Source organism: Seriola dumerili, unplaced genomic scaffold, assembly GCF_002260705.1.
Source record: "Seriola dumerili isolate Sdu_G_001 unplaced genomic scaffold, Sdu_1.0 BDQW01000191.1, whole genome shotgun sequence".
NCBI classification, from domain to species: domain Eukaryota; kingdom Metazoa; phylum Chordata; class Actinopteri; order Carangiformes; family Carangidae; genus Seriola; species Seriola dumerili.
Window position 1 is genome coordinate 5378450 of NW_019174446.1, and position 13168 is coordinate 5391617.

The 13168-nt window shown below is 40.9% G+C and overlaps 1 protein-coding gene across 1 annotated transcript in view; it reads right to left on the reverse strand.

Annotated features, from left to right (window-relative positions):
• znf407 (zinc finger protein 407) overlaps positions 1-13168 on the reverse strand; it is a 148121-nt gene that overhangs the window by 52556 nt on the left and 82397 nt on the right. The window contains exon 5 of the mRNA XM_022753210.1: positions 8742-8908. Within this exon, the coding sequence (XP_022608931.1) occupies positions 8742-8908 (167 nt within the window). The remainder of the gene's footprint in view (positions 1-8741; positions 8909-13168) is intronic.

The window sequence follows — 13168 nt, forward strand, 5'->3', positions numbered from 1 at the left end:
ACTCGAGGGACTTCCCTCACAAATGAAAAGTGCAGACTGAGAAACCCGACAACAGCCAAGTTTCATTTTGTTGCGTCTATGAATTAGTTTAATATTAATTAGCATTAATGCTGATATGACCTGGTGCCAGCAGTGGTTGTCATTTTAACTGAGAAGTGGTCAGCACTGGCTAAAAATGAGAAGCCACTACCTAAAAAACAAGCCAGGAGACGTAATGGATTTGTTAGTGACAGAGTTTAGCCAACCTCTCTGTCTGAAGTCAGAGTCGCTCACACTGGTGCATACATATCATCTTTTCTTTTTACATTAATACACTCTAATTTTCATTTGGATTTGCAGCAGAATACTTGGCTGTGGTGAAGGAGAGCATCGCTCCAGCACTGGCAGGGTGAAGTTGACAATACACATTATAGGAAGGCTATTGATCGGCTTAATGTTAGCCGATACAGTCCTTTAAACTATGTCCAAATCGGCCCTGATACTGATCGGATTGGTACATCTCTAATTATTACCCATACTGTCTGTTGTAAACATCAATCACAGTTAACAGACTTTGACCTCGACCTACCATACTTGATGTAGTAAACAAAATTGTCTGTGCAATGAAGGTTTAGTGCCGACACTGTACAGTGTTATCATTAGTGGAAGAAACAGTAGTAACAGCTGTGATAATGTAATTGTAATTGTAATAAAGCTAAACTTTCCTACAATTCAACACTGAAAGCAATGACATTCACACCTGCTTTCCTGTCACATACAGGAGGATATTTATAGTACTGAAAAACTTAATTTTAAGACCCTCTCTGACAGTTTTAATGCTACATGAAATCAAGACAACCATGGAAAATAAAAGTATTTCTAGCTGTTCAAACTGTAAAAGGACATAAACCTTTAATATCAAGGGACAGATCCTATTGAGCTTAATAAACTCAATTAAACTGAAATACAACATATTTATGTTTTTAATATATATATCTATTGTGTTCTATATTAACCTACACATAGATGTGCATTTGTAACAAGCTTATTTTGACACATTGGGAATGTAAGTGATGTCATTTGTAATAAAATAAACTGCTACTTCTGGTTTCATTCACACGAGTATGTGAAGCTACACAATTCCTGACATTTGCCTTGTTTCCGTTGTTTTCCTTCTGTCTGCCTCGGCTAAATATAGCTCAGCGTAATTAATCCGTCTGTAATACTTTTTAATTTTAAAACTGCATCAATATTAATCAAAAACAAATAGTAAAATTGCAACCTCAAATATCATGGTGTGGTAATAAGTGAAAGGTTATTGAAGATTTATAAATCCTTTCAGAGGAAAAAAAAGCCTGGTGGGGGAAGGAATGAGAGATACTTTCTTAACTCAGAACAACTGCTGAGGTGCCTGTGAGCAAAATCTGAGGGTGCAAGCAAAGACAAAGGAGGAATATTGAGTTAGTGGATGAGGAGAAATGTGTAGAGGATGAGAAAGGCAGAAATCGAGAAAAGAAAAAGACAGACTGAACAGATGAGCAGCGGGTCTAGTTGGCTAACAGATGAGCCAAGCAGAAGTCACAGATCACTAGTGTATATCCATCAGAGCTCTCACAGCTAACTAATTCCTCCAATCAGATGGATCCGTGTAAATATGTCAAATGGGGGACGGGAAATTGCCAGTGTGGTTTATTGACTGTGATAAAATCTGAAAAGCACCGCTGAACATAATTACATACTTGTCAGAGCCATAAAAATTAGCTTTATTATCAATGGGATGGTTTTGTACAACTTCATTTAGGGGCGATGCCTTCCAGATGGGGAGTGTGGAGAGCTTTTTTACACTCCTCCTCTCTTCCCTGCATCTGGCTCTGTCATTAACAGCATGATGGTCTCTCTCTCTCTTTCTCTATCTCTACCTCTCTCTCTCCCTCTGCCTTTGCACACAGGCAGTCACATACTCCTGCACACACACATGCACAACATTTGTGATAAGACTCACTCAGGGAAATGTATGTACATGCACACACAAACACATTTATCAAATGGACACAGATGTGCATGCAAATCTACACACACACACACACACACACACACACACACACACACACACACACACACAAAGATGCAGATATCCCCACATAAATCAAAACTGCATGTGGTGTGCTAAATGTACATGTTATGTACCAGCACATGTATGGAGACACTGTAGGTGTCACACATGTCTAACATAAAGACGCAGGCTGCATGTATGATCGACATTACCAAACTATTCATTTAAATGCTGATATTAAACTGCAGCTCTCGCCACACACTGATAACACATTTGGGTGACTCTTCCAGCTGGGCCTCAGCAGTGCTCTGCTCCTCTTCTGCACAGATAGCAGCTTTCACCGAGTCCGCAGAGACAGAGCAGCCTCAAGTTTCCTCTGTTATACCCATTTAAAGCCACTCAACTGTGAGAAGAGTTTTAATGCAGTGCCACTTAAAAGAGAGAAAAACAGCCTTAAAAAGGTGCAGTTGTAGGCCGATTCATACAGGTCCCCTTTCCAATCCCAGTGTGGATGGCCTTTAACGGAACAATGTTTTCATATTAATAAATGCCCATTCTGTTACTTTATGAAATCGCCACTTTGCATGTGTTGTTCTAAATACATGATATCTGATGTTTCTGGAAAAGACAAAGTGTCACAGAATCTGAAAATGTGCTACTATGAGTAAAATTGTTTGTATTTTTGGTGCAACAGTGCTGTATTTTGTGTAGATTACATGGAAAAACTGGGTAGTATGAACTTTCATAGTGAATTGTGGAAAGCAGAAATAGTGTGGTAATGAGCAGTTAGTACTAATAATGGAAACAAAAGAAACAAATAAAATGGATGTTTTATATTCCCTAAAACTTGGTTTCAAGTCTTAAGCATTTCTCAATAACATTAAATATTTTTAATTATATAAGCAACAATCAAAGTTTATCAAACTTTTCAGTTTAACAGCCTCAGCTAGAAACTTATAACTGTCACCATCATACAAAAATATACCATGCAAAGTATCCAGAGCTGATAATTTTGTGTTCATGTAGAAGTCCACTGCCCACAGAGACAAACAGGTTTGATGCAAAAACAAAGAGAAAAAGTCTTTATTCCTGTAGCTGTAAACTCCAGATGAGTTACTAAGCATCTAGTCAGACCTTTTCTCCTCATCAGAAAAAACAGCGCCGGTCCATCCTCCTCTCCCCTCCTACCTCCCCTCCCTCTCTCATTACGCCCAACGCTACAAGACCCCACCACAGAAAAATCCATAGCTATCGATCCCTACGCCCAGCCGCGGTCGCCACAATTATTCTTGAGGAGGAAACGCAGGCGATAAATTACATATGTGCTTTTCATCTGCTGTTCTGTGGCGGTGAGCCCTCTGAGGACTGGTGTGGGGACGGCGAGGTGGGGTAGTTACGAGAGTGACATGCTGCTGTCAACACCAGAAGATCTGGCTGACTAAAGCAGCACAGACCCCCCCCCCCCCATCCACAACACAACTTTAAATTGACTACACTCATCCCTGATTCACCTTAACCCTTTTGTCTGTACATAAATAAAACTTAACCTTTACCTTGAACTTTATTCCAACATAATAGTCACCCTAAAACCACATCCTTATCTCTTAGTCTTACTCTACTCTAAACTCAATCCTGCCTCTAAACCCTCAAACATCAAATCTCAGCTGTTCAATTGCAGAGGTGAAGGCAAGACACACAAAGTTGCAGAGAACCACAAATCAAGCTGTAGGTCACAATCATCCGCTTAAAAGCATACACAACCCAGTGTACCTAAAATCTAGCACCTGACACAAAAATGCCCTAAAAACCACATTTCCTGCTAATGTGTCTGCACTGAGAGCCCTTAAACTTTTTGGCTATTTGAATATTGGCTTATCACTCCTTTTCCTTTGCTCCCATGATACACCTCCACCCTCCATCCGTTACTGGAATTAAATATGCCTTATTGCGAGACAATAAAAGATCTTTGAAGTCAAAATATACAACCTTTTCTTTGCATGTGTGTGAATGAATATATATATATATATATATGTATATGTGTGTGTGTGTTTTAAATAACCCCGGAGGAGTCTGCATGCAGCTATAATTGCCTCCCTCATTAGTTATGTTTTAGCAGGAGCGGATGGGAGGGCAATTAATTTTACCGCTTAATTTTTGACACAGAATCCGCTGCTGTATTGATGTGCTCGCCATTTTGGGTCTCATTTTTCAGGGAAATTAATTGACAAAGTGCGAAGATTTATCAGCATATCGCCAGATTAAGCGACAAACTGAAGCAATGAGGAAATCAATTGTGGCCCTGTCGCTGTGTTCAACCCCCCCCTCCCCACAACGCCCAAGAGCCTGGGAAAGCTGGGTGGGTCAGATGCAGTGCACTTATTTATTTATTTGAGTCGCTCATTCATCAGCCGTTACAAATGACCCTGGCGGCTGACGACCACTGAATCCCCCACCCCCGCCCCTCCTCCCCCTCCCTCAGACACGACTGGTGTGTGAGGAGAGAGTGATTAACATAAAAAACACACAAATCAGAGAGGAACAATGAATCCGGTTAGAGGCAGGAGAAGGAGAGCGGAGGTGTTAACTTTTTTTTCTTTTCTTGGGGAGGGGGACTCTGCATGTCACAATCAGTGACTCTAACCACAGGATGATGAAATTAAACATTTTCTTTTAGGGACTCCTTACTCTTGGCAGTTGGTTTGGCCCAGTGTAGTAGCAATGCAAAGTACATTTATTTATTGATGCTTTTGTCGTTATCAAGTGTTTGTTGCTGAAATGACAATTTGCTATGCCCTGCCCCCCCTTAGTTATAGTTGTTATTCCTAACACTCTTTCTCACATGCTGCACACACAGTTTACATAATAATAATGGGGCAGATTTACCATGCAACACCTTTAGTAAACAATGGATTACAAAAACTTCTTGAAAAAAAATACCTGGTCCTCAGACAGAGGTAGAAAAATGCTAGCCTAATATGCAAGCTATTTTAGCTTAATTTGCTAGCTAGCTAAGCATTTAAACCAACAACCTTTCATTTGCCAGAGAAGATGACAATGATCCCGCACATATTTTAACATCTGTAGCTAGCGAGCTAGCAAATTAAGCTGACTGTTAGCTAAGTCCATTTACTCAAGTACTGTAAAATTTAGTACTTGTACTTTACAAGTACTATAGTAGTATTTCATTTTTAATGGAGTATACAGTATGTATCGTGTAGTATTGCATCTTTTAATTGTAAATTATCTGAATACTTTCTTCACCATGGCTAAAGGGGTCTTTAACATGCACTTGCTAGCAATATACAAGCTAACATGCTACAAGACTGAGGCTAATGTTGCAAGCAAAATGTCAGTGTGCTCACCAGTTGATAATCCATGTAGAAGACATTCAAATAAAGACGCACATTTGTTTTTGTCCACAGTGTAAAACATAGTTACTAATAGGTACCCAGTATTATTAGGATTAGTAAAACTAGACTAGTGTTAAGTATGACAAGGAAACATATTCAATTAACATTGTTTGGCTGCTTAGCTAACATAGTTGGATATGCATATAAGAAGATGTATACTTTATTGTTTATATTTTCAAATAGTGTGTTTCGCTTTTAACATAAGAAGAGAAGAGGCTTTTGGGAAGAGGACTAACCAATGTGTCAACTTACTTGGATGGGGTTACTGAAGTACAAACTTCCCCAAATCTAGGAGTGTGACAGAGCCACTAACGTTAGCCTAAACTCTGATAATATCCTGGACGAGCCCCTAGACAGTGCAGAATCAATACACAGTGGATGTACCTTTTTAACATGACCTGAAACCCCACAAAATGTAGTTTTAACTGCTCCTGGCCATGGAGTGTTGCTAGGTTAGATTATTACCGTAAAAAGAATGCTACTTAGCTAAACATGCTAATGTTTATGTGTTTAATCCATCCCTTAAACTTTTGCTCTTGTACTTTTGACTTGGGAAAGGCTAAAAAAAAAAAGACATCACTGTCCAAACTCTTATTACACAGTATCACTCTTACTGCAGTCCCATACACACCCCTTCAAAATGCAGAGTCTGTTTGGGTCGAGGTTTAGGTCAAATATGGAAACTTTTTCACTCCAAATTGTATCCAAATGTTACAGCTGTATTTTTTGGTGCATTGTTCATAATGTTTACATTGCATCTACACAATTCATGCATGTACAGTACATGTTTCTGTGATTGTAGTTTCCTAACTTCTTCATACATTGTCTCAGTGCTCAGCCTGTGCTGAATCTGTATCATAGTGTTTCAGCGTGAGATCATGACATCAACTGCTGTTGCAAGAAATGTTATTCTAAGGGATTATAAACCAAGTATACACACTTGACAAAAAGGCAAATCAGTCAAAACTTGCCACTGTGATGAAGTTCTTGAGTTTTTCTTCACCAAGAGACTTTGAATTTTTACAGTTCCAGCTAATGAGCTAGATATGTGTATCATTACACTCAGCTCCAGTACAAATTCCCCAGTTAGTCATCGTCCTGTAACCCTTCACGCAACCCCCCCACCCACCACCACACGTACTGTAACTCTCATCTCTTCCATTACTGACTGCTCTGTTCCCAGGACAGATTGGTTAAACTTTTAAATCTCCTACTTATTTGTTAGTATTGCATCTTAAAGCCATGAAGGAGCCGATTTACAACCTTTAAACAGATCACACATATGGAGATAATATTTCAGTGTGTCAGGTTGGCTGCTGGAATGTGATTGCAATGATTGTATAGCTGTAGCTAACAGTCTAGCCCTGCACCAATTACAACTGGCAAAGGAATGCCAGAGGTCAGAGCAGAGCAAATTGTGTTAGCTTTTTTGGGTCTTGCTAATCAAGTCAGGTCTTGTCGCTCATGAAAATGAGGTTGTTTCAGGTTCAATCTTAATTCTCCCATTTTCATACGTTCATACTTGGTCACCCTTGATCTTTCCAGCTCTCTTATTCAATCACTTTCTTTTTTCCATCTTAATCACTTCACTCACTCTCTTCAAGCCTGTCTTTTCCCCTGCCAAACTCACAAAGACACACACGTCGCCGCCGCCACTGCCACCACCACCGCCACCACCACCACCACCACAGCACCCCATGCCTCTCCAGGTGACAGTTAGGTGACAGCGTGACGCCAGCCGCCTGATGGGGAATGATGAGGGCTGGAAACAAATGAAAATAAAACGTCTAATTATGTCAGAGGTGCCTTGACGTTACATCACTGTTAAAACACATTTAAAATAACATTCACCAAGTCTTACACTCACATGCGCACGCACATACACACACGCGCACACACAGACACACACAGCAGGCACCCGTGACGGATGGAGGGCTCTCCTGCAAGCGCTCAGTCAGGCTGTCAGGCCACTGGCTGCTGCTGCTTCTGTCATTGACTTAAAAGGGCATCAAGGAGCTGTGTGTGGGACATTACTGAGGCCGAGGGGAAACTGCTGGGCTGCAGCATAAAGACACTTTCAAAGAGGCTGACTTGGGCTCCTATCGAGGGGCTATTATTCAAGACAGTATCCTCCCACCGCCCACCGCACCATCTGTCTATCCAAAGTTTTTAGAAAGTAAAAAAAACACGACTCAGAACAGTCATACAGTGTACTCTACTGTACTTGGAGAAATGAAAAGGGAGGCAGGAAGGTATCAGGAAGAAAAGGCACTGCATATATAAAAAAAAAAAAAACACATAATGAAAATACCCACTGAATTCAACGCTAAAATTCAAGTTTGTTGCAAGACTGTAATGTATATTCAAAAATTTGATTTAGCTATGGTTAAAAAAGAGAATAACTAGCTTTGCCTTCTGCATTGCTAGTTGCATTAATGATGCACATATTTTAGTTTTAAAGAAACTAAACCTCCCTTTTGAAACATAATAGCTATGAATTATCTTTTTTGTGATGGTTCTCTTTTTTGATCAAAGGTGGGAGACAAATTATATGGGTGGTTCACACACCAAAATCCATGTGGGAAAAAAACCCTCCTGAGGATCAGATGGATTTGATGAACACACACTTAGTGACCAGATGGATTTTGGAGAAAATACACGTGACAATCACTTTGAATTGGGGAATACACACTACCTCAATACCCACACTCAGCAACACTGCAAGTGTGAAGAATGGCAGAAAACAAAAACAAACATGAAATTCAAACATTGTTTTGGTGTTTTCCTTCTCCCTTTGGCTACTCACTGTCTCTGTTCAAATATAATTGGCTGATGTAACATCATATAATAGTGATGGTCCTATTGGGATCTGGAGGTAAGAGTTTAACCATCTAACAAGAGTGTCTCCAAAACCGCCAAGAACCGGTTCTCGACTTTCTCTGGATGTTGAAAATCAGTACAGATGGACAAGTCATGGCTATTATCGGCCAAAAACGTGTGTATATTTATTCCAAACAAAGCTGTGAAGATTCATAATTAATGTGAGATTTTCACAGTTAACACACAAACTTCATTTTGTTGAATAGTCTACAGCTATAGAGGAATGAAAAAGTACATTCTGTCTGATCCAAGTTTAGTGTTTCTTGATAAATAACCCTTTGTCCCCCGCACACAAAAACAGTGATCGTCTGTAAAAAGCAAATAATATGAATTTTGCACTTTAGAGCAAGTTACTGTGATGATGTAGGTGTAGAGTAGTAATGGTTCATGGTGGAGGTTGCTAGCTTTCAGTGTCTCACCAGTGTGTGTCCTGTAGTGGTCCTTCATGGCTGACAGGTTGAGGAAGGCGTAGTGGCAGGACGGCCAGGCACACTTATACGGTTTCTCCCCACTGTGCAGTTTCATGTGGTTGTTTAGGGCCCATTTTTCACTGAAGGAGCGTTCACACAACTCACATTCAAACTTCCTGCAGGAGAAGAAGAGAGGCAGAGGGGAATGAGGAGGAGGAGGAGGGAAAAAAACGAAGAGTTATTTACTGATCCCAAAGCTGACATAAAACGCTAGAAAATCTACTCTGTGAGAAAGGAAATGGAGGTTGCTGGGTACTCGCACTCACACCCACAGAGCACAGGGCTGGATGATTGCGCGCTGTACATCTACGCCCCCACTCACACACTCACACTCTCTCACACACTCACACACACACACACACACACACACACACACACACACACACACACACACACACACACACAGAATGCAGTTGGCTGCTGGTGTGTCATGTCTGTATAAGCAGGCATTGATTTTTCTGTCCTGGCCTGCCACCTCCACCATTTATTCTCTGCTTTGCACCAGGGCCCAGAGGACTAGAGAAATTCTGTTACAGTCCACACACACATACACACGCACATACACACCCTGCAGGGCCAGTGGGGAGAATAGAGTTCACCTGTCCAGCGTCCCTGACCACTTAGCCCGGGCTAAATGAACAGTTAGCAACATTTTACCTCCTGTTTCTTTCTTAAGGCTCCTGCACCAGATCTTCTCTCCATCTCAACTTCTTTACAAACATGTCATTTGTATTTCTGTTCACATCATTAGTATCAGCGCTCACTCTGCTTCAGATAGTCAGTATCAATCTAATAAATGCAAAAGCGTTATTTGTCTTGTGTGGTGTGTGTCATTTTGTTGTCTGGTGCCAAATGCCTCTTTTTAGAATCAGAGCAAAAATGTGAATATGCATGCCGCTCTTCCTTTACGCTGGACATCTGTCTATTCTTAATGCCGACGCCTACGACGCAACAAAAGCTGTCTTTTTTTTTTTTTTTTAATCTATGTGTAGGATGTTTGCACCTATATTCATCTGCTGTGTTATTAGGCTTCAAGAGACACACAGAAGTAAAAACAATAGAAAAAGCCTGTGCTTGAATTAATCTTTACCCCCGCGCTATAATTTAGGCGCAGAATGACTAATGTGCGAGTCATAAACAAATGAAGTCGGGTTTTGGGGAGCATTCGTCTTGCAGCGAGGGCCATGTTATTTTAGGGAGGGCGGCTGTCTTTAAGTCCTGATTGTGTCGCTTAATCCCCGTGGTATCTGTTTCATAGCGAGCAGCATGACACTCACCTGAACAAATAATGACTCCAAGCAGCATGTAGCATGTGTCTGAATCAATAATTCAAACTCATACATCTTCCTTACTGGAAGGAGGGGGGTGGGGTGGGCGGGGGGGGGGCGTGGGGGGGCAGAGAAAAGGGGTGAATTAAAGATGGGGAGGTGGAGAGAGGGAAGGATGGAGAGGAAAACGTGTCCTGGCTTCCATATCAATCTATATGTTCCATAAAGATAAATCTAAATGTGATATGGATGTCGTCCCCAACTAGTTGAGAAGACATTTTAAGCTCACTTACCAGGAAGAAAGGAGCAGCTTTAAAATGGCGCCTTTATCACCTGGCTCTAAGCTCAAATGCATATTTAAACATCCCTGTTTTCCTCTCGTTCTCATCAACTGACTTGGCAGAGACTTTATTTGACCAACAGATGTAAGTCTGCATCTGTATTTCCTTCCCTTTCCTTCCTCCCCGCGGTATTTATAGAACAGCTTGTCGCCCATGCCACCGTGGGAGAGGTAAATAAGATGAGTGAAGAGATGCTATCTTTTATTGTAAGCATTATGCACAACACTCCTGCTTTATGAGCTAAACGGGCCATTGTTTATCACGGGGCGTAATCGCAAAGGCAGGCAGGCAGGCAGGCAGGCCTTGACGTGGGCACACGGCATGCTGGGATGGAGGAAAAACGAGAGAAAAAGGGAAGGCAGGAGGAGAGGAGAGAAGATGGAGGAGTCAGGGCTGGCAGAGTTGACTATCAGTGGGGGTTTTGTAAGGATGAGAGGAGGGTTTGCGTCTGTTTTTATGGGATCAGATGAAGCACTTTGATCTTGTCCCTGCATGTCAGATCCCGTCACGATCCACCGTCCCGCCCATACATATGCATACTGCCTCTAAACAGCCAGGCACCATGCAAAACACACCAAAGGTAGGAGGTAGTGGGGTAGAGAGAGAGAGAGAGAGAGAGAGAGAGAAAAAGAAGGAGAGAGTTAATGTGCCTGTGTGTGCATGTGTGTGAAGGAGGAAGGAAGGGAAAGATGGAGAGACAGAAGTAAGAGACAGGGAGGTCTGCCAATTTAAATTTGAAGACTTTTTATTATGCTTCGGAGAACTGAATTTAAAACCCAACAAAACAACCAAAATAAATCCAGAAAATGCTGCCAAAGTAACCAATTTAAGATTCAACATAGCTGGAGAAAGTTCTGCAATTCTTAACAGGGAATTTAAGGTTTGAAAGTATACGGTCTGTCTATGGCTCTGGTGTCTAAAAGAAAATAACCACCAATCTGCTGAATATCAATCTTTTGTGATTATGAAAATAGATGCATTAGTAATGTACAGTTTATATATGTAGAACAGGATAGTTGTGTACACAGCCACAAAACCTCAGTGGGAGAGGAACTGGGTACAAGAGAAATCAACAAGGACACAACAGAAAGGAACCTACAGACTGGAATCAAAGATATATTAGCAACACTTTGATCTGACACGGGCCTGCATCACTCTTCCTCCTCTCAATACCCACGCGAGGGACATGAGATTCACTGGATAAATAACGAAATGATCAGTGACATCATACAGTGGCATTCATCTGTGCTTGAAATTAATTTTAACAAGTTAAAAAAAAGCGAACACCTACAATAGATGTCTCACACTATTTTTCATATAAAGATCTAAATTGATTCGTTGGTTAATCTACTAGTTGATTAGCAGAAATAAATCTGCAACTATTTTCTCAGTCCATGAATCATTTCTCAAAAAAAAAAAAAAAAGACAAATGGGAGGATTTGCTGCTTTTTACTCTTTTATATGATTGTAAACTGAACATATTTGGATGCGGGACTGAGACTTTTAAAGTAGCTCCCCTGGGCCCTAAGAAGTATGATAGCCGTTTTTCACATTTCATACACTAAATGATTAATCAGTTAATCAAGGTAATAATCAGCACATGAATTGATAATGACAACAATCATTAATTGCAGCCCTAGTTAAATTCATCCCTCATTTCCCCAAAGACACCTGTGTTGGGTCAAAACATTGCTAATAAAACTTAAGGGAGCCGTGATCCCAGTGTGTAGGTCCTTTTTCCATTGTATCTGAGTAAGGAGCTGATATTTAAATCAGTGCTCTATTTAAGGCGTTTGAGCTCCCTTGTGTTAATTTAGTGCACACTAGAAAGGCCAAACCACAGCTGAATGATAATTGTAGTAAATTACATAATCATATACTGTATGTAAACATAAACATACACTCTTAAAATGCAAGGAAACATTATTCAGAGTTACACTTCTGATCCTGCATTAGGTGCTCCTTCACTTTGTCACATTTCTGTCAAGATCTGCACAGCTAGAGGCCACAGCAGGAATAAACATCTGTAACCGAGAGCAAGTTCTACGTTCCAGTCATTATCTCCCTGCTTTTCTTCCTGCATCTCTACATTTCCTCCCTCTCTTTACTCCTCCCTCTCTTTTTCCTTCTGATCACGAAGCAAAGCGACATGATTGACACCCAGTGCAGATTTATTCAAAGACCCAGGTGGGCCTCTTGCCTGTACGTTCACAGAGCTGCATGGTACTATGTCTATACTGTCGCTCATTACCATATCTATACTGTGGTGTGATCCTGTCATCAGTTCACTTATATAGGGCTACTGTCAGAACATCACAGGCCACACTGGCCTGAATTGTGATATAAATCCCTCATGAGGAGTTACTGTACTTCTAACAGGAGGTTGGAAAGAAAGACCTGACTCATTACCACACACTCACTGTCACCCCCAAGTGGTGAGGTGATGCTTATTGAGGGGGGACCGTACAGAGTGTGTTTGGTGTAAACTATAATCATGTGCTCTGGATAAAAACTAAATAACAGTGTGTTAAAAATAGGTCAGTTTGTATGATTAAGAGCAAAAATCCACACTTCACTGCAGCAGACAAAAAAAAAAAAAACATCTGAAGCTCACTGACGTTGTCATAGCTTAGGGCCGAACAGACACCACCGCCCCTCCTGACTTCGGTTTTATGCTGTGGAGCATCACACTAATCAATGGGCATGTAAACAAAGAGCATTTTTTTAATTGACTGAATTACTTGTGTTTGTCTTTTTGGACAGCTAA